This window comes from Varroa jacobsoni, unplaced genomic scaffold (genome assembly GCF_002532875.2).
Source record: "Varroa jacobsoni isolate VJ856 unplaced genomic scaffold, vjacob_1.0 scaffold_1305, whole genome shotgun sequence".
In the NCBI taxonomy this organism is placed as follows: Eukaryota; Metazoa; Arthropoda; class Arachnida; order Mesostigmata; family Varroidae; genus Varroa; species Varroa jacobsoni.
In genome coordinates this window covers 176167-198215 of record NW_019214207.1, presented here as the reverse complement: position 1 = coordinate 198215, position 22049 = coordinate 176167, and the positions used below count along the sequence as shown (strand labels likewise).

The 22049-nt window shown below is 45.9% G+C and overlaps 1 protein-coding gene across 1 annotated transcript in view; it reads left to right on the top strand.

Annotated features, from left to right (window-relative positions):
- Positions 1–4115: 4115 nt before the first annotated feature.
- The window catches only part of LOC111268643 (cell adhesion molecule Dscam1), a 110243-nt gene continuing 92309 nt past the window's right edge, over positions 4116–22049 (top strand). Inside the window, exons 1-3 of the mRNA XM_086971759.1 lie at positions 4116–4188; positions 5496–5825; positions 10514–10666. Of these exons, the coding sequence (XP_086827885.1) occupies positions 4116–4188; positions 5496–5825; positions 10514–10666 (556 nt within the window). The remainder of the gene's footprint in view (positions 4189–5495; positions 5826–10513; positions 10667–22049) is intronic.

Sequence of the window (22049 nt, the reverse complement as noted above, 5' to 3'; positions counted from 1 at the left end):
ATGCTTAGTCATCGCCTCCACAACCACTGCCCCCGCATTTCCCGTCAGTGCTATTTCTGTGTGTTTTTTCCGATGTCCCTACGTTGCTTGCTGTCTGTGACCACGTATCTAAAGCAAACGATGAAACTTTTGTGGCCTTGCGCCTAATTAAATCGTTTTCTCTGCGCTTTTTTCTATGACCATTCGGTTGCGATGAAATGCACACACAGAAAGAGCAAGACCGCGCGCGTGCAGTTGGAGTTATGGCTAGGCTATTGTCAGGCCCCGATCATCGCTGGAATGTAAACACGGTTGCCTGCTCGTCCAATGAAACATGTATGATGGTGGTGGCCTGGAGTCGGTTCTTGAGACGGCTGCTGGCTCGCTCTGCCTCGAATCGATGACTGTTTTCGTTTGCAACTGCTGTACGTTTGCGTGCAGCGACAGGTGACTTTTGATGAGGAGGGGACTACTTAATTGACTTTGTCGCCACGGCTCGGTCTTTTTCGGCCGCATCTGCGCGGCCGTTTATAGTGCCAGCTTACTCGCTCTCTGTGTGGCGATGTAACCACACTGCGCCTGTATATGCGAATGAGTAATTCCATGTGCCGGAAGGTGGCTTAAACTGAACGCCGTATTGGTTGACGTACTAAAAAGAACGGAAAAATTATGTGAGAAGCAGCTAACGTTTTCAGAATCTCTTACAGCCTAGCGGGCCAGCGACAACCCGAAAACATTTGTTCAACGAACGTATTTGCATCGGCGAGCTTTAAATCCTTTGCCGGCCATCGTGATCGCAAATGACTGCGCGGGGTTAGCTTCTGCTATCTTTCGCTACCCGTCGCATGATTCCACACCATTTATTGGCATACCCTTAGCTGTACCAGCCGTAGTCCCGTAACATTATAGGCTGATCGGACCAGTCATAGTTACCAAGCAGGTCGTAGCGGTTGACCGTCTTCCCGTGTTTACCCACAATGCGGTAACGAACTTACTCTCGCGATAGCAATAACAGTAGCAGAGGCTGCCGACCCACGGTTGGACACGTAGTCTAGTTTTTACCTAGTTTTCCTGTCAAAGGGCTAGATAAGGACTACAGAAAACATACGAGCGAGCGGGAAGGGTGGAAGAGTAAAGGGAGAGAGTTACGTAAATGAGATTGTGATTTATGGCCTCTCATCGGGGTTCGCGTCGTCACCGTAGCCATTGTCTTCGTATACTTGTTCGTCTTCTTTCACTCACTTTCCACTCCTCGAGGTTTTCGTTCGTCAGCTACGAATTTTGCTGTTCTCTTTATACGGTACTAACCTCCCGGTTGCCGGAACTTTATACGGATGCCTCCCGGTTGTCCGAAAACCGTGTTGCGCTCTTTGAGCTTCTTCAGTTTGCCGTTGTTACATGTATTGCCGCTCTTGGCGCGGCGGTTGATGACGCTACTACGACAGCTGTTATTGCGACGAACGTTCTTGGCTCCGGAAAAGAAGTGAGTTGAAGCTAAAGAAGGGTCCTGTATGTGCCAACGAGTGGACGAGGTGCGTTGCTTTACTCTCCGAACCTGAGAAGCAGCGACTGTGACTAGCTGCAACAGCAAAAGAATCAGTGACTACCAGCTTTCAGGGCAGCTAGAGTATACCGACAGGGAAAATAGAACGAAGCAAAGGCGGCGCGACTGGTCTCTAACAGCGGAAAAGAAACCTGGCCTTCTCTTGCCTCCGGGGCAGGTTCCGAATCTACTCGCGTACGCTTGCCTCAAGCTGTATATTGTTCTGTTTCCGGTCCCGGTGGAAATAGTTTGAGTTCCGAACATCGTATGATTCCGCTACGATTATCAACATCACTGCATTGACCAGCATGCCCCTCGCTACGTATATCGATGCTACGGTTCGAGACAGCTTTAAGGTTCTCCCACTTTTGTTGGCTGTTATTCCTACTATTATAGCAACACCAACATGCAGCCCAGAAATAGGATGCCTCCTAAGTATAGGTTTTGAGAGATTTATCCTTTCGCCGTCTAACTACTAAGTCTCTCCCGTTCTGAGTAATCGTTGCTTTCTGCCAAAACTGCGTGCTGGACCAGCGTAAACTCTCAAAGATACCAAGCACGTCTTTTGAATCATGTTTCCGTTTTGCCCCCTTTATGTCGAGGGCGCGGGACCTACCATATTTGCTCGCTACTTCATCCCGTCGTTATATGATCGCTCAGGGAATAATTCGCCTGTCTGTTTCATACTCACAAGTTACTTTATACCTACTCGTCTGCACTTATATTGTTCCCTCATTGTGTCTACCCCAAGCTTACAAGCGCACGTATGTAGGCAGTGTACGAACGCAAGAAGGGAATAACACAAACTTGCCGGTTTTGAGTAATATCGTTACTCATTCCATACAGGTTTAGCCGTACAGTCTTATCCAGATACCGCCCGGGGCGGACAAACGCCATCCAAATAATCGACGCAGCTTTATCTTACATAAATGATTATCGTATGTTCATTCATTGTTGGTTGTATCGTCGTGGCTATTATTATTAAGGCAGCAGGATTATTACGTTATTACTAAAACAATAAGTATTGCTATGAAAATTATAATATTTAGTATTGATCCTACATAAATAAACGTCAAACTTAAGGAATTCTACATATCAGCACGTGAGTCCGGACATAAAATTTCTAAAAAAATGTAAGGGATTGTCGTTGGTATTTATAGAGTCAGTGTTCTATACAATACTGATCAGTACAGTCAACAGCGATAACTTACGATGCGATAAAAATGTATTCCGAGAACAAAGTGAGCAGCAAATTATGGCTCAGATTTGTCAAATGGTATGTATTATGACCACAAAAGGCTTTTTAAGATGGGAGGGGTGTGCAGAAAGGTATCCACGGACAGGCAACTCAGCCTGTATGTAAGACATGCGTGGGCCTACAGTTAAGCCAAGTTGAAGTGGTCATACCATCAGGAACCTCCCATTACATTGTGCGAAAGCACCCCCTGACGGTCGCTGCAGGAATGGGCCAATCAGTCCGTTTTTCGCAGGTCTCGGATCACACATGTCATGCAACACGTTGGAGCTCGTCGTGTGTTTTTTGAGACGGGCAAGCGAGATTGAGGAAACCTTATTATCATCAGAATGAGCTGAGAATGTATGGCTCAACTTCGCCGGCTCGATTTGACGACAACGACACTGCGGAGCAAATAACACTCATTTTGCGACGACTTACGAAGATCGGAGATCTCGTTCCCTCTCTCTCTTTTTTCTCGAATTGGTCAGAAACGCAGGCCTGCTGCTTTCTCTCTTTATCTGTCTTTACTTGCCTTGCTGGCCACTACATTGCCAACGTGATACCATGTAAACGAAGCGTCGACGCCGCTCTGGTAGAATCAGGAGCTTGGACAATATTTTATCCAGGCTCAGACATTTCTTTTTTCTCATGACACGTAGGGACTTCGGGACTGTCCCTGTGCTGCACCCCTCTGTTGATTCCTGTGTTGTAGTGTCGACTGTCTATCGCGTTCTCTTTGTATCCATGGCGGTCGGCCCATCCCTCTGCCCTGAAAGCAAATTTCATTTTCCGTGGTTGTGTCATTTCTCTAATAGCACCTTGAACCTCGGACTCCGTCCCCGAACGCTTTCAGTCGCTATGTGTATCTGTGTTTGTGTGTACGGTTGTCGTTGACAGCTACGGGTGGATCTGCAGGCTGAACGAGTCAGTCGTCATCGAGGCGTAAGTCGCAAGCTGGGGCCTTATTCTTGAAGGTCGTCGCAATTAAGGCTGTCGTGCGCTCCAAGAAGCAGCAGGAGATAACGCAGAGCAATGGCAAAGCGCGACAAGCAGCGACATCACGGCCGTCGCCAGCGAGACGAACTAACCTCAGACAGTCGCGTATGGCATGTCTTGTCTTCTTTGGTCAAACCAATTTAGCTCAGCTTGTCGTGGCCCCCATAAAACTGGCCCTCCCACACCCCCTTCACCTTCTGTCTATTTTAATCTCGTTCTCACTCTGTGTCCGTTTTTGAGTCTGTGAGTGCATGCACGTATGCATGCCACAAGAAAAACAACAGTGACCGCTGCGGCAGTGGGTCGGTTCCTAAACCAACGGTGGCTAAGGTGGCGACTGTAGCGCTGGTGACGCCGGGAATGGCGACGACAACCGAGTGGCGTCAGAGGCCCGCACGAGAAAGTTTTGTGGGCGACGAATACCAAATCTCGGGTATGGAAATGAGCGCCGATGGTCGATGACTTATTGTTGCCAACCGACGCACGCGGAAAGCGGGATGAGACGAGGAGGCTAGGACGTGAAGAGATCGGGTTAGCAGTATTCGGGGTGAGCACGACGAGTCTGGGAAGTCGCAAGTGCGATCTAGAGGGGTGCTGAAAGGCTTTTGCCTCCGCACGCGTGTTGTCGACAGCAATACAGATGGTAAGTGTGCGACAACCTAGAAAAAAAGAGGTGCAGGAGTAAAGAAGAAGGGATACGTAAAGGCAAAGCGAAGGCAGGCAAGTGACCTACTGGAAGAGCTTGAGTGGAGAGCAACAACGAAATTGTGAAAAAGGCGAACGAAACAGGGACACTGTGCCTAGGAGAGAAGGAGAGAGGGACGACTGGGATGCTGGCTCAGGGCATCAGCATGCCAAGAATCGGTAAATGAAAAGCAGTGAGCTCGTTTTACCCAGTGTCCCGCCAAAGGCCAAGGTAAAATAACAACAAAGGATAATACTAACAAAATGGGTATAACGATAAGGAATCGAGTGGTAGACACGCGGATATCGAGACACAGACGAAGAGCTTATAACGGAAGGCGCAGAAAACAATGGAAACGAGATCTAAACATTAGCGTGTAAAAAGCAAAAACGTTACTGAAAGAGGTATTGATGTCAGTAGAAGCAATTCTTACGATTTTTGCAAAAACAGATTATTTTTACGAACTGCAGTCACATAGTTATTATTGCCCAAGGGAAACATAAAGACATATAATCCCACGTAAGGTACATTGTCGATAGTCAACTGTAAGTACAATAGTTTACCTCAATAGCCTCGCCGTTCGTGGGGCGAACGAGTTCTTTATGCAATACGCTTCTGCCACTGCGAAAGCTGTTATAATTATGAATGACTTACGAATGATTCATCCTGGTTAGCATGCTAAGCTCATAAATGATGAGCATAAGCGCTCAAAATGCGCACACGGCCTACTTATGGAGTTAATTCTATAAACTCAATCCCTAACAAACAGGCTCTGCCTTTTAGCATAGATTGCCTATTCTTGTCAACTAAAACACCTAAACATGCGCAGGGCAATCCTCAACTGAACTTTTTTTGTTACATCCTTCAATAATGTTTAGATAGGACAAACCAGGCCTAGAAATTTCGTCGACCAGTAAAAAGGTGCCATTTCAACAATGTTTCGAACACGTATTCAGTTTCGAAATTGTGATTGTGACTGATTGATGTTTGTTCGATTGGCATGAAAATTAAACGATCGTAATTTTTTTTTTCGGTGAAATTGTCTTTTGTTACAGGCAGTGTCAGTAGGGCCCAACAACTGTCTGCTAACGGCGAGCTGGGCGTTCAGCGACCACCATACTTCATCAGCGAGCCGCCTGCGCTCTTCGAATTCACGGCGGACAAGGGTGCCGAGCTACACTGCATCGCTGACGGTATTCCGAAGCCGGAGATTAGTTGGCAGCGACTTGATGACTCGGAAGTGGAAAGCAGCGACGCGGGCGTCCTGCTTTTGCATCCTATTTCGCCAGCAATGTATAATCAGTCGGTGTATAGTGGATTCTATCGTTGCGTAGCGAGAAACTCGTTGGCGGTCATCGCGTCGAGACTTGTCAACGTATTAGCAAGTAAGTACATGCAACGATAGATGAACTTACGTGACGTTTGCGAATGAGGTGCTGATAGCCGTCGTCGAAATAGTTTACGCATATGCACATTGAGCGTCAAGAGATTCACTTTGGCCAATTTTAGGTGGTTGTTGACTGACGACATCATAATAATATGCTACTTGTTCAGAGTCCTTACGATGGTCAGTCTGTGATGATCAGAATCGTTTTCGCACTCTTGGTTGGACCTGTCCTAAGTAGGATATCTAACTAATTTACCATATCATGGTCGAAGCAATCTTAAAGAACTCTTCCTGTATATGACGTCATATAGAGATATCGTACCTAATACAAAATGTTATTATCTAAGTTTATGAAATCATATAACTTCTTATCGTTATGTCATAATTAATTCTCAGTTCGCGTTGAAACAGTTGGAAATCGTTTGACCGCATTGGTTAATGGAAGGCGCTACCACGCTTAATTCTCAGTTACTTTTGTGAGGATTCCTTGGAAATCAGTGTCTGCTTAACGGCAAGTGCTCGTTTTGTGAACCGCATACATTTGGCATACAATCCATTACGTGTCGTTTATCAGGCAAACAGCGCCACGACGCTTGGTTTTGGCGTTCTTCCATTAGAGACCCGATACGGGACGTGTGACTCAATCAAAAAGGTCGTTGCGCCAGAAGCCTGGTCTCTGCCGTCCCTCAAAGTTTTCTTTATCTCTTTTTCTTTCTCTTGCTCCTTTTTTCCGCCCCTCATTTTCCCCCTCCCCTCCTCTCTCTCTCTCTCTCTCTCTCCATCTCCGGTGATTTCGATTCCCCGACCGGCCCCCAACATGTATTTGGTTACTTATTCGATGAAGTCTGCTTGCCGATTTCGTCGCGGTAGCGGCCGACCTGGACAAGAGGTCAAATCAAACTGACCGACGCCATTTTGGGGCTATCAGCCTCAAATTGATCGAAGGCAGCCGTCAACCGCCATTTTGCCAGGCCACCCGAATGGCTTTTATTTCTCTTTTTCCATTTGTGCACTACCACGACTTGACTCCACTCGATCCGCCATTCATTCATTTCTTTCTTCCTATCTCCAGCCACCGCCACCGCAAAAGGTGACTATGGGGCAACTGATGGGGATCTAAACGAAGGGGAAAGGTTATCACCGTTTGAATCATCGCCTCTCGCCCTGCTACGGCCACCGCTCCCGTCCGTATACTTTTCCTCCTACAAGTCTGTATGTTGTGCACTCTTTTTGCGCGCCTTGTTCCAACGGCAAAGTTCATATTAAGACTATGTAGAGCTAAGGCATGGAAAAGGCTCACCCAAGTACCCGCTCGACGTCGAAGGCAGCGACGACCGTTCGCCCTGCGAGCACACCCGCCGAGTTTGGGACGACGCAGGAAGGAAGTACGACGGCGACAACAACAATTTCGCAGGAGAACACGATTCACTATACCGAGGGACAAGCGAGTAATGGGGGTTAGAACGTATGGAAAAGGGAGATTTAAAGCAAACGCGGCTGCCTGCCCCCTCATAGAAAACGCGACGCTTCTGCTGAATTCGCGACGCCAGAGGGCGCATCGGCAGTTAAAGTAATAGAAGCACACACCGCAGCAGCAGTGGAAGCGGTAACAAATCACGGTAGCGGTATGGATCCTGTTAGCTGAACGATCTTCTAGCTCAGATTAGCTTTGGTCAACGAATCACTAATATAGTTAGAAACGTAGAAACTGTATTTAGCAAACGACGCACGGTGTACTTGTAGGCGCGAGGCTTACTGCAGAAATGCTTGATCGTAAGTCCAAAATTATACTTTGTATCCTTTTATTTTGGAGTGGGTCATTTACATAACTATAGATTTCAGTGGTGTGATGTATGGTTCGTTGGCCAGTGTCAGTCTTCAGACAAGCGATAGGCTTGTTTCTCGTACTTTCGTAATACTATTTTTTATATTATTATTTAGAATTATCGTTAAAGTCGTGATTACTAAGCATGTCGAAAGTCTATCAATAATCTACTCTTGTATATTTCTGAGGTGACTCTAATGCATATGGATATGCAAGAGGTCCGTTGACGGTACTTTCGTGGTATGCGGTTAGATGTTTAGTTTCCTACATCCATATTTGAATCCTTGTCAGAGGCATACGGAAGAGTGCTTTCTTTCTCCATTCTATTCATGTTGCTAGTAATTTGAAAGAATGGTAGCAAGCTATCGGTCTATAAGGCAGCCTGTTAGGCCGAGTCTGACCAATCACTGTTAAACGGAGCTCCGCTGGCGCTGTCGTCGCCTAGAGCGCTTCGATTCGTCCCGTCGTTTGACTAGTCTGGCAGACGGATACAATTCGACTTGTAGAACTCTGTATCGCACTCTATACTTTCGTTCCGTACTTTTTTCTGTGCAAGATTTCCTACTTACCTGCCTTCCTGGCAGCAGCTTGTGGGCCACCGGCGACATTCTCATCGTCGCTACTTCTTCTTTTTTAACGTCGTTTGCTTTTAGTTGGTTGCAGGATGCTTTTCGCTCGTTCTTGCGGTTTCAACTAGAACCACTGCCGCCGTCGGCTCTGATGCACCCATTCGCTATCTTGTGCGTTGTCTTCCCTTTTCCGGAACACCAGCCTAAGCACCAGAGAGTAGCAAGCCTGTTCTGCGCATAATGAGATCGTGGCCCGTTAGCTCGCTTGGGTCAGCGCGCTCATTCAAGCCTTACAGAAGGGCAGCAGCAGGAGCAAAGGACGGCAAAAGCAGATCTCGCGGAGATCTGCTTATAGAGAATTGCGTGTTCGTCTGGTTATAGTGCTGGTAAAGGGAAGGGTAGACAGTAAGGGACTGTCGTCTGCCTTACTGACTTCTCACAGGGCAGGAAAAAGGACTAAAAAACTTTTTTCTTGAAGCAAGCGAATTACAGCGGACAACGCTCAGACTTAGGCTGTGAACTATGGAAAAAGGGAGCGACGAGCCAGCATACGAGCAGTGGTAGCAAGTTTTTATAGCAGAAACTGCGCCCGAATCAAGTCATTCTTTGTATTGCCCGCCTCTTAGTGCTCATAGTTTTCGTTTGCCCGCTGCCTTTACACGTCTACGCGTAGAGCTTAGCACGCGTTCCGTAGTTTTTTTCGTAGGGTTTTGTCGCCAAGGAAGAGTTGGACTCGATTTAGACCGGTAATAAAAAGACAGTCAAAAATGGAAGGACGCTGAGTATATTCATTTAGAATACATTTCAATGCCCGTAGAGTCAAATTCGGTGTTTGCTTTCGACGTATCTTTGACTACGACCAGCTACATTGGCCACCAGCTAACCTGTTTGTCCTCGCCCTTGTGCGTCTACGTACGCACTTGCTTAGGCCAGGAATTCTCCCGAAGCCTGATTAGAAACTCCCGGGAGAAAAGATGGCTGCTTAATGACTGCCGCCTTACTGGATAGCGACCTGGACTGGAGTGCCAAGTGTTTTGGGGGCAGAACAGCCTGGGTGTCCAGTCGCTGCTGTAGTCAACTGGGAGGCGCTAGTCGTTCTGGGCATATCCATAGCCATAGTTTCCCATCATTTGGCTAAACCCGCGTACAAGGCTCACTTTCCGCAGTATAGGAGAGAGCACTTCTGCACACGGTAACGGAGCTACGGCTGCACAGTCGGATCAACACCCAGGTTTCGAGCACCCTCAGGCGGTGCCGTTAGGCGCCGGTGCAGCTAAAGCCAGAGGACGGAGCAACGAGCAGTCGCCGTGACAGCTCGGCAAGGTATTTTTATGACACATTGATTCATTATAGCCGATTACGCAAAAAAAACTGCTGATACCACACCGAGTACAGTAGAATCCGAACCAATCGACATACATGCCAGTAATGTTTAGATTTCGAACAGTGAAATGAGCGAGCGAACGGGCTGCTTCGGAAATGCCTTATTTGCAGAAGACACCATAGTTCAGACGACCCCGAAAATAGGCGACCAAAGAGGAAGAAGAGGATCCAGGCGTACGAAACAACCAGCCTTCTTCTGGAGTTGCCATTTTCTGCTAGATTGCTCTTTACTCGATCATCCGAAACCACAGCAGTGGCAGCGGTACAAAGGGGCTAGCTGGTCAAAGCACACAAGACTCTGAAGGCCATTTAACGTTTCACTCAAATTTACGCGACCGCTAGGCTAAAATTCGACTAAAGAACGAGTGGAATTGAACGAAGTGGAACAGCTTTCGCTCAGGCAGAAGGACTTTTAAGGGACAGCGACGCTGTTTGCTGGTCGGGATTTAGCTGTAACTCTCATGGGACAGCAGAGCGAGACAGATATAAAAGACGAACGAAACATGTATAGTAGACGACTTCGAGGTAAAATTGCCTGCTACGGAGAGGAAGCGATCACGTATGCGCACGACGTCAATGCTCCATTCGGCATGTTGTTTATCTATTCTACGTCGTTGTTATTCGTTTACAAACCGTAACACGATTACCCTGAGGACAGTGTTTGTGTTTTACTGTGTCTTACGTTTCATTCCGTTCGGCTTATATTTTCATTGGGGGCAACATGTCACGCTTAGACTGTTTATAGATGACTATTTACTTACCGCCAAGATATATTAGGATGTAAGTACATTTACGTTTTGTTTTTCTATTGTTGTTCCACAGCCCGACTCCTCGTCGAGGTTATACTTTGTCTACTAACCTGATAACGTTCGCATGTACTACTTTTTTTTTTTTTTTTTTTGTTTGCAGTATTCGATTCAGAAGACACGTTTGTAGATGTGCAGGACGGCGTAGCCATCCGGGGAAACACGGCTATCCTGAGATGTGTCTATCGTGGGGATAATGCCGAATTTACGTGGATACGCGACGACGGCCTACTAATCTCTCCGCAGCAGCAACACAGTAAGTGAAATAAACGCTAGGTCACAGATGCAGTGAAAATAAAGATAATTTTCAAATTAAACACAAATTGATCGCGAGTCGATGCACTTAGGCCGAAGGTTGCCATAGTTTTTCTCTACAGCTTGATCAGAAACTTATGACGATGGACGGGCGGCATAGAAATAGATAAATTACTATGTATACAATCAGTTGCCCGCCTCAGGACTGTAGCGGCATCTTTTTTAGTTGGCAAGCGTCTTACTAGACCGCATCAGCATAAAACATATGTCATCTTCCGCATTTCTCTCGAAAATAGCCTGTGTGTGACGCCGTCAATACATATCAACGACTTAGCTTAGCTTGCTGGCTAGTGCCCCCCGCTGGCATCAAAAAAGTCACTTCACACCTGAATAGTAACTTCAGGTATATATATATGTATATATATATAGATATATATATATATATATATATATAGAGAGAGAGAGAGAGAGAGAGAGAGAGGGGAGAGAGAGAGTTAAAAGCAAATCCAGTGCACTTTGAAATTGAATAACTTTTGAACAAGTCGGGCTAGAATGATGATTTTTTAATATGCTTAGAGCTCCTCATTGATTTCTTAAGCATTCGCTTTAGAACTCGGCCAGTTTCTATTATTCACGTTTCCTTATGAAATTATTCTATTGATGGCTTTTCGAAGTACATCTATATTGGAACATGCTTCCCACGGAAAGCCCCGTGATTACATGGACTCAGACCCGAACAATACTCGGGTTGAAACCAGCGTTAGATATTTTATTGCTCTGCTCAATCCAGAAAAAAATTGGAGTAAGACGGTGAGGTCTGTCGTCAAGTAACCAGAGTGCTTCCAATTGCTGCGCCAATGGTCCATGGGTCTATTAAGGAAATCAAGATAATGGGTTACATTCGTTGTTTCATTTTAGGCGAGTATGTTATAGTAGAATGCTCCTAATGTTCATTGAAAATACGTCCAAATATACTCTCCACTGAACTCAATTTATCTTCCAGGCGACGTCATTGTCTCGTCTATTTTTTTCTCCAGCTCATTGTTCATCGACTAAAATTTAGCAGATTACCTTTGGAATACATCATACGAATTTCCAACTGTTCTGGAGTCAGTTGACGGGGAAATAATTTTTTACTCAATCTTCGAATTTTTAATGTTTGTATTATACTACTATAATACGTTACACGTGAAATATCGCTTTTAGCCAATAAAATCTTTAGACCCAAACTTTATGAGTTCTTGTCCTTCGGGTACCAGCATCTAATCACCTCATCGCTGGTTTTCAATGCTATCGTCTTTGCTCTTGAAGCGTCTGCATCGTCGACATGCTGTCCTTGATTTAAATGGCTCATAGGCATCTCTTTGAATGCATTGCTTTGGTAACCATAACTAGCTAGGTTCAAATCTCAGGGTTAGCAAACATTTGTATTAAATATATAGATAATCGGGAAAATCATGTAAGGAACTATGAAAAATAGGATATTATTATTAGGGCTTACAGCTGCTTGTACGGTTATCATGCTATTTCATAAGTCTATTCGAGAAACTCCAGATAATTCCAGTAAGATTTGTTCCGGTTAAGCTCCTAATGTTTAATGTTACACCTAAGAAATTCATGATTCCGAGGATTTGCTCACGTAAAATGAATAATGGATATGTTTGCGATAGGCAAGATCTTAACGGCTGCCGCTGCAGCTACTACTGTTACTACTTTCCTAACGAGCGACGCCGTTATCCCCGATTTAGATCTTTTCGAAAACAATACATTGCAATCTATAGTTCACGCAGCGGCGGCAAACTTACGTAAAGAACAAAAGTGAAAAGGAACGTAATAAGGGGCGTTGGTGAAAAAGAGCTTCTACAGATAGAGCCAGACCCGTTTGTTTTGTGCTATGCTATGGTGTCGGCTGTGTCAGCCAAGGGGCCGATGGCTTCTTGTCGGCTCCCGGTTCAGGCTACTATGTTCTGTGGGACTGTTCAGGCTTGTTGTTGAATGTGGCATACTGAGACCAAACCTGAAAGACAGGTATTATGACGCAGAAGGGAAGAACGGAACAAGAGCAGCGAATGGAACTAGGGGTGGCAGAAAGGGCTTTAGAATGAGCAACACCCAGAACCTACGCGAAATGGAGGACAAGGGACAAGCAAACTACTAAGGACCTCGAAACATGAAAGCGGCAAAGGCGACGAAATCGAGAAAGGGAGTTAGTCGGCGAAGGCGCCTGGAGGAGGCACGTTGATTCAGAGAAGTTCATCCCAATATAGGGATACCGTCATGGATGGGGTGAGCGAGTGAGGTGGGGACTGGACAATAGGCAGGGGAAGGGGCAAGAGCGAGACTACAGACGTTTAGGGAAAAATGTTGTTGGGGGTCGTAGGGGACTGATTCAGCAAGCCAAGCGCGTAGCAAGTAGCGAGTTGCAAGCTGATTGGGGCAGGGGAACAGGATTGCGCCATATAACAGCAAGCTATATGCCTAGCGGGCTCAGCCAGCCACACGGAATACACTTCAGACTCAGCGGCCCGCCGGCTACAGAGAGGCAGCTAAACCAGAACCTATGAAAAGCCAAGTACAAGAAACATCACGAGCAGCAGAAGTAGCAGCAGCAGGGGGTCTTGACAATAGCATATTTCCTATAGCACCCAAGTCATAAGAGAACATGTAAACACATTTACATGAAGACAAAGCGGTCGGCTCAGAGAGCTTAGCTCATCTTACTACCCAAGCTCAGCCGTGGTGATAAAATATGGAGTGATAAACCCTTAATATATTAGGGACAGAAGGTTGTAAACGGAGAATATAAATAGCCATAAGGAGGCTGGTTTTTCCTTAATAGTTTGTGACTGGATTCACCGATATATTTGAAACGTTTCACAGGTGTGGATCATACATTTTAAACTGTACTGTTTGTTATAACCAAGTCAGTGTACAATATTGCTTCCATAGAGTTTTAGCAGTCCGAAAAGTTTCTGAGAACATGGTATGCCAATTGTTCCAGAGCCTAGGTTCTTTGATTAAGTCAAAAGCAGCGGATAGGTGTTCTAGATTTAAACTTTGGAAAAGTGGATACATAAAGAGCCCAAATACAGGCTAGCTAACCTTGATACTTATCAACTGGTCTAGAATTCGATACTGGATGATGTCTCAGTCTTTAGCTGACTGTGGTTGAGGCTCGTGCTATGTGAGCTACGTTCTTATCATAGAATGACACTCTTCTATGTTAAAGAGAGGCTCTATTGAGAATGCTCTTCCGCTGGAGAACTTTGCTCTTTGAAACTCTAGTGATTATTGTACTCATCGCAAACAGGTAAAATCACGTGCAGGTTCCATTCTATACATGATCAGTGTATTTTAACTGAAAGTGTCGGCATTCGTTAAAACAGAAAACCTGTCCTACAAATGGTAAACGGTCGGCTGTTTTCTGTTGTCGGCGCTTTCTACAGCTGCCGTCAGTACCTTTTGTGTCGTTCTAATGTGCTCTTTTTTATTGTTTGTCTCCTTGTTCGTTTTTATTTTCCTGTCTTTGAAACAAAAGGGGCAACCCGATCGAATTCTTTTTCGTTCCTGCTCTAATAAGGCTGCCAAGCTTATTGCTGGTTACTCAGACGTCAAGCAGATGTACAACCGATCGCTGCTGTCGTGAACGTATTATCTTTCCAGTGCCAAGAGCAGCTGTTCTGCCTTCCCATCGCCATCGTTAGATTGGCAGATATAAGTTACACCTGAGGCATCAACGACGCTCTACGACAACAAACCAGCATTGCATGGTTCAGTGTGGGTCGACGCTTTCGATATGGTTGGCCTACGCTTTCCAAAACGCTAACGACACCTTAGATTTTTTCGAATGGTGATGGTGTCCCGTCAATAGGCACCTCAAACAGCAAGTTCATGTCCAAGTAAACCCCGGAAAACTCGGAAGACGGGAAGTTGCAGCGATGACGAGCGAAACACGCCTTGTCATAGTCGAGATGCACGACGTATGTCTGAATTAGGTTAAACTAGGAGAAGATTGGCCGAAGGCAAGTTGGAAGCGATTCAGAGCCGCTGAAAGTGATACAGAGCCGCTGGAATCATCAGTATGAAAAGCGTAGAGCAGTTTGTAACGACATCCGCTGGATAGACACGGACACATTCGTTTCTACTCATCTTATTCTCTGCAGCAGCAGTAGTTGTAGCGGCGTCCTCATCGCTTGCTATTAACAAATGCTTTGCGCCTAGTAATGCCTGGTAACGCTATTTTCCCCGTATCGCTCGGATTTCGAAACGACACCCGATTCTACTATAGAGCGACTGGGCTGGAGAGCGGAAAGCGATTGCAATTGTGGAGGCTCTAGCTTAGTGCACAACGGACACAGCTGGCACTGTCATTTGATTTGAAACAAGGAGTACGTGAGTAAGCGAGCTACCCTCATAGCACGAGCCAACACGAACTTTCGTCTGGCCCCTGCCGCTCGTCTCCCTGTACGGGAAGGGCGCGCGTTTTCGCCTTGTGCCGGCAACATTAAAGGCAGCGCCGTCCTGGATAACGGCGGTGTCAAAAGTAAAGGCGGAACGTCAGTCGCTTTCGCGGCGACCGAGGAGGGCCATACCGCTCGTATGGCAGAGGTGCTACGAGTCCCACAGAGGAAGTAGCAGCAGTAGACACTGTAGCTTCTGCAGAAGCATCAGTAGCACCTCTGAATGCCTTCACTGCTGTTACTCTTTCTACACATACATCAACGAGATCGGCAGGTTACTGCCAACCCATGCCAATTTTGAACTGATTTTGATGCTCGATTTTGGCTGGCTAGGTATCGATGTCGGTTCACGGTAGTCGGCATGGTGTAAGCTGCGTAATGGAACTATCGCGGTAAAGAAGAGCTGTGCAACGTTAACATGCAGTCTAGAGGAAAAAGGAAAATCGTTGACATGGGTACAGGAATGGAAAACGAGGCAAGTAATACTGGTCAGAAGAACAGGCGTTCGGGTGTCTGGAGCAGCCGTTTGTGTTTGGGGGAGAGGGGGGTAAAATAGCGATAGGGTATTGTTTCACGATGTCATAACAATCCTACTCCTAACACTGCGACGGTTAGGTGGTAAGACCCTTCTTTTCAAGCTAGCTGCTGGAGTAAGATGAGTGAGTGATTCGGCAGACAGCCGCAGTAGTATCAATAGCAGGAGTGAAAGCAGCAGCGATAACCACAGTAAAAGCACAACGCCCCTAAAATCTGTGATAAGGAACTGTCGTCGCGACATCATACAAGCAAGCGTTACAGACATACTGATACAACAGGGGGAATCCAGGTAGGGAAGTTGATCTAGGTAGAAACCTGGTGTAGGTAGTGTATTTGGGTGTCGAGCAAACTACGGCGGGTTATTACATACTACCGCACTCAATGCTGCTTTAGACAGAAATGACTAATCATTTTCCTTTTAAAGTTAACATTTTACGTGGTTCCTCTCTTGAGATTGCATCACAGGACACACACGTAACTCGCCTGCACTTTTTCGCAGCCTGTTGATCTTCTAGATGCCTAGCAACTGTTATAACAGCATGTCGAACATCCTTAAACGATATCCAGTCAGGATTAATCATCACCACCATAACTTAGATTATCATACAACCCTTTGAATTTAGTAACCGAGAGGCAGACGGACTAACAGAAACGTGCGTAATAAACGAAAGCGAGTGCTTATTTTCTTAACATATTCTCTATTTTAATGTATTTATTATACGTTCCTCGATAAAATATTTTACATTTCTACGTTGTATATGCTCAATACGTTTATAATTACAAAAGCATCCGCATTGAAAACCATAGTTTATGTTTAAATTCGTTCATTTTCTTAAGACAATGTCATGCAACCAACTTCTTCTAAACCACTTTAAAGTACTATCTCGTTCCGTTTGGCTTTTGCCACTGCAGATGTCGTTCTCGCTAATAGTTAAAACCGTGGTTACGACAGGACTCCAGAAAAGTGTCCTGCCAGGCAGAATCAAGCAGTCTCCCGCACCAGAGCCAGCCGACCGGCTGGCGAGCGTCCGTTGGAACTTGCTCTTTGTACCTGTCTACCTACCGTCCTTGATGCTGTTACAACTACAGCAGACAGAAAGACGCTTCCACAACTAGAACAATAAGCGTATCTTATGCACTACCTCCACTCTCTTTCACGCTTTCACACTCCTTCCGTTCTCGCTAAATTTTAGACACGCACCCACAAAGGTGCTCGATCCCTCTCTTTTTACTTGCGTCAAGCTGTTTCAACTTACATATTTTTCATAGCTGCACAATCTTCCTTTAAAGCACACTCTATATATAAAGTTTTTTTTTTTTACTAAGATGCGATTTTTCCCAAAGCATTCCCAAGAACCGTCATCCGCACAATCCGCCGCTAGTCAGTGCAGTCGTTCAAAGGCCACAACTGCTGCCAGCCGGGCGCTGTACTTAGAAGGAGAGATGCCAGCAGTGCAGCAGGCTGTAGCGAACGGGCCAAAGCAGGCCGATCCACCATTTGCCGTCATCTTGATTGCCCTCGTGCTACAGACGGGCCAAACGACGGACGGCCTTTTTCCAGTGGTGCTAAGCGCATCCAGGAAAAAGAAGTAAAGGAACAATGGCGAAGCAAGCGCTGGCTCGCTGGGTGTCGACGTTGGACTTCGAAAGTAACGCTTTAAATGCTAGATGCAAAAAAGTCTGAGAAGACGGGAGTTGGGAGAAAAGACCAGCCGACAGAGATGGCAAAACAGATAGAAAGATGACTCTCAAGGGTAAAATTGGGATTGGGAATCAAGGGAATATCCGCGAAAGAAGGCTACGGCCTTCATGGGAAGCGACGTTCGAAAGATGCAGAATAAGTGGGAGAGAATACATGCTGCTTCTATGTGAGGAATCTACTATTCTAATTCTAAGCGAGGAATAACGCTGGATCGCGCGAATCAGACCGCGGATCGCACCATTTACACGGTGGGCACCTTTTGTCCGGCATGACAGTTCCTTTCCTTGGCCAAGCTTGCATGCTTGTTTGTTGTTTTGAAGTCCGTACACATTTCAAAATCCTTTTATTTCTGGACAATTCCTTCGCCACCCTAGTTTATCGCAGTATTTGCTAAGCCACGTTACACGTTAAACAGGGTAAGTCAGCATTACCCTGTTTTTCCTGGCTGATCCCTTCCGGATACTTCTTGCTTCCCAGCATCTGGTTTTTTTTTTGAACCGTTTCGCGAAGCAAGGGCGAAGAAAAAATAAGCCCTAATTTATTTTTAATTTTCAAATTCACGGTCAACAACGAAGGCGTACTATGTATCACAAAGCGCCTTTGTTTAACGCATCTGGAAAACTTACGATTAAGCAGAAAGAAAGCCCATTACGCCTAGCAGTATTCGCGAGCGTCACCGCTCCCATTCCTTCTTCCTAACTGGGGCATCCTTCTGAACGGGAAAGCACACGTATCCAAATAAAAGCTCTCTTACAATTATGGCACAACAGTTAGAACCACTGTTCTCTTCGCAGCACCCGCGGCATCTGGTTAACGCCTTGAAACTTATATTCATAGTGCGAAACACTAACCTAAAGATACGGTCAGTGCGGTTAAGCCACCAGCACCAAAAGTGCCACGCAGTGACCAAAAGTTACCTCCCGTATTTGCCTTATATTCTAGTATAATATGTTGCAATAGTCAAACGTTGTGGCCACCCCATCACGGGAAAGGAGAAGCTGAGGAGTATAGATATGGGTGTCTTGAAGAGCAACGGGTGCAGATGAAGGGGCGTTACCGAAACAATGGGTGGGATGAGCCTTTTTCTATGGCTGTTGTTTTCTTGGAATCCTTTGTTGGCTGTGTAATGATAACAGGTCTTTTTTAGTCCATCGTTAACAGTTATACGTTTATTGATGGCAGATATGCCCTAGACGACTTCCATGGGGGTTCTTGAATGTACTTATGAGAGCAAACAAATCTCGACATAAATTCCCCTTTGTTGAATAATGTGCAATTTGTGAATTATAACAAAACAAATCTTTGGCCTGTCAAGCTCAAGTTTAGGAAGTGCTATAAGGTCACAACTATAATTAGCATAATTTGCTTCAGTAAGCTCTCCTCTTTAATATCTCTGAAAAGGTCAAAGTATTTATATACGTCGAGGGGATAAAAATGTTCCTATAACATTAGATGAAAATAAAGTTGCTTAATTTTTACTCTCACTTGGGTCTTCGAAGAACTACGTCCAAGACATACCCTTCATGCGTAGCCAAAGAGCCTGTTTGTTTGTCCGACAAGCTATGACTTCTAATATCAGACTAGACAATGCCTTAGCTCTATAGATAGGGCCCTCGGATCAAGCCTTGAATGGACATTTCCCTACAGCTCAGATTGCCCCCTTCACCCCTTAGGATTTAGAGGTACAGTTTTTTTTCGTTCTTCTCCGCCCCCGAGTCCCCTCTCTTCTGTAAAATTTGACGTCGTGGATGATGGCGTTTGCGCCAACCGCCACTCACTGAGGCTTGTAGTGATATCTTGCTCGTCGGTCTCACGCTAAGTCAAGCTCAAGTTCGCTACTTTTCTTTTCTTCCTATACTCTTAATAATTTCTTAAAAGTCTTTTCTGTCATGAATCGACCCCAATAAGGCATAATTGCCAGTGACCCGGTCGGACCATCCTTAAGACTGCCTTTGGAGCAAACCTGAGCAGGCAGGCTTGCACCAATATGGGAGCGACATTTGCTTCGTTGGTCCGTAGTACGTTCACGCGCAGTCAGTTTTGCCCCAAACTTAAGGGCCAAAAACCAGAAGCTTCACTAGAATTCCTGAAAACCAAAAGCTTCTCCTAGAGTTCCCAAAAGCCAGAAGCTTCTCTTAAAGTTGCCGTAGTCAAAGCGCAGCACGAGCTTTCGAATGCAAGTTGAAAAGGAATTGAGCTGGGTCGTCTTTTTCAGGATTTCTTTCCAGAATCCCACCCATTGCGCCGAACACCCTCAGGGGCTACGGAAAGGCATCGGCCGACAAAGACGGCGAATGACTAGACGGCGACGGAGTGGGCGTGTTTCCGCTAAGGAAAGCGGACGCCAGCCTTTCCCAGCTACTGGTTTCAGTCTATCTCACGTCACAAAGCCCAAGGCGTAGCAAAGAAACGTGTATTATTCATAGCCGCTTGCTGATAATCATTCAGTCGTCATCGAATTTACTGCAATCTTGAAAGAACGCTGACTTGATTATCTACCGGCCCGCTGCTTTGCTACCGCAGGCTAAACCGTGCTTTACCTTGAAGATCTTGTCGATCTTCACGCAGTTTGAAAGGTGCAGTTCTTCTATCGGACCGCCGCCGCTAAACGCCTGCTCTAGCTCTACCAGGCACATATCTAACACAGATCCTCTCGATTCCATCGACTGCCTGGGCGCGGACGAACAGCAACTGGTAATTAACGCGTTGGTAGTGGTGGTGCTTTTCGACGACTTCGCCGACGAGGACAACGAGTACGACGAATTCACAGTAGTTCCAAGCGGACAGGAAACGACCAGACCTTTAAAACTTGAGACTTCGACAGAACCTGCCGTGACGTTCTAATTCGAATAACAGCCTCTCCAATTACTGTAGTATGCTTGATGCTATCATCCTTTCCTCTAGTGAGCCAAACACACGGGCTAGGAGACACGCCGCATACCTCACACAGCGGATCCCTCTCCCGTAATATCATCCCGCCTCTACATATTCACTCTATAAACTACTTCGACGCAAGTTCGGTGTGGGATTACCAATGTTGAACCCCCGAAAACTGAAGAAACGAGGTGAACGAGACCTCGGAGGCAGCAACGGGCAAAACTACAGGCCTAATCGTGACACCGATGTTAAGAAGAAATTCCTGCTGCTCCTTGAAGTCCGTCGAGTTGACTTCGGTAACCGGTTGAATGAAGGAATGACGTGAGCGAAAGGCTGTCCTGTCGCTAGGCAATATAAGACATGAGTAGTGGGCATATGGGGTAACGTAGTGTGATGATCTCTTTTGTGAAAAACGTTTTGGGACACGTATGGGTGTTAAAATGTTTTCATCACTCCCCCATTGCCTGGTGATATGGTAGGCCAGCAATACCTTAGCTATATCATAGCCAGTCTAATTGCAGCAAAGAGAATAAGTGATGATAACGCAGATTAAAGTTCAAGAATTTGCAGCGCCAAAGAAGGTGAAAGTAACGTAGTGAGCTGTATGGGTATACGGCTTCAAAGACCTCATGCTGCAGCCCAATTCAGTTTCGTATTATTATCTACAGATTAGACAGAGTAAAAGTTTGTCAGGATAAACCTGTCTTAATTTTTGATTAGCCGATGTGCCACATTTATTCTATCGAATTTTAGGGCTGAATAAGAGCCTCATTTGTCATTTAAAAATGGGATTAATTTCGTCTTAGCATCGACACTTAAACAACTCATATACAATTGTATGTAACCTTTATATAATATGTAAATCTACTACATGTTGCCTAGCTATAATATATGATAGCAGGCCACGTATATATGCGGCGCACTATCTGTATATGTGTGAACCGGATCGACTCTTCTATAGTCCAGAAAAAAACTTTACAGTTCCGACACTGTACAAAACAGTTCGAAGTTTGGGATGCGAAAGCGGAAAACTGCCGTGACGGTCGCAAGTTTGCCCGAATCGCTAACATGGGAGTTATATCTGAAGCCCCATCTAAAGTGTGAGCACCGTCTTCCTACTTCTCTCCTGCAGGGACCATTGCCATTGCTACTGGCTCCACTGGTTCTGGCACCTTTACCACTGCTAGGCCCAGTACGCTGGCAATGCTGGCTACCTATCAAGGGAAGCCTGCTCCTTCTCCGCCTTCACACCAGCTTCTCCTCTGTGTAGGATCGACGTTTTCCGTTTTTTCGAGGTCCGTTCACACTGTTCTTGGACTTTCCCTTAACCTTGTCTTTATCGTTCCTAGCTTCTTTCCTGTAAAGAGAAACCCTTCGGAATATCCTACAGCTTTCTGCCTCCCGCTACTCACATTCTACACCCGCCTATGCGCTCCGCCCCTCAACTGCCTTGCCTCTATCTCTTCTAAGCGATGTGGCAGGATTTGAAATGTTCTTCTGGGCGTCGGGCCTTCGGCAGCTAACCCTTAAGAGCTTTTCGGTCCACAGCATTGCAGTAAAGAACTACGTTGAGCTGATCCCTACTGCCAGTGCGTTTCTTACCAGTGAGTTCAGCCGGGACAACCAGCCTGAGAATGAAACCGGGCGGGTGGCTGGTCGGGAGGCGTTGATTGGTCGAATTGAACCGAGACTGGAGCCAGATGGCTATGAGGTACAATTGTGGATTTTGGCAACGGGCCAGAGACGAACCGGATGAAAGCAAAAGAACTCCTGACTGCTCTCTTGCGGTTGGTGTCTTTTGGCTGAAC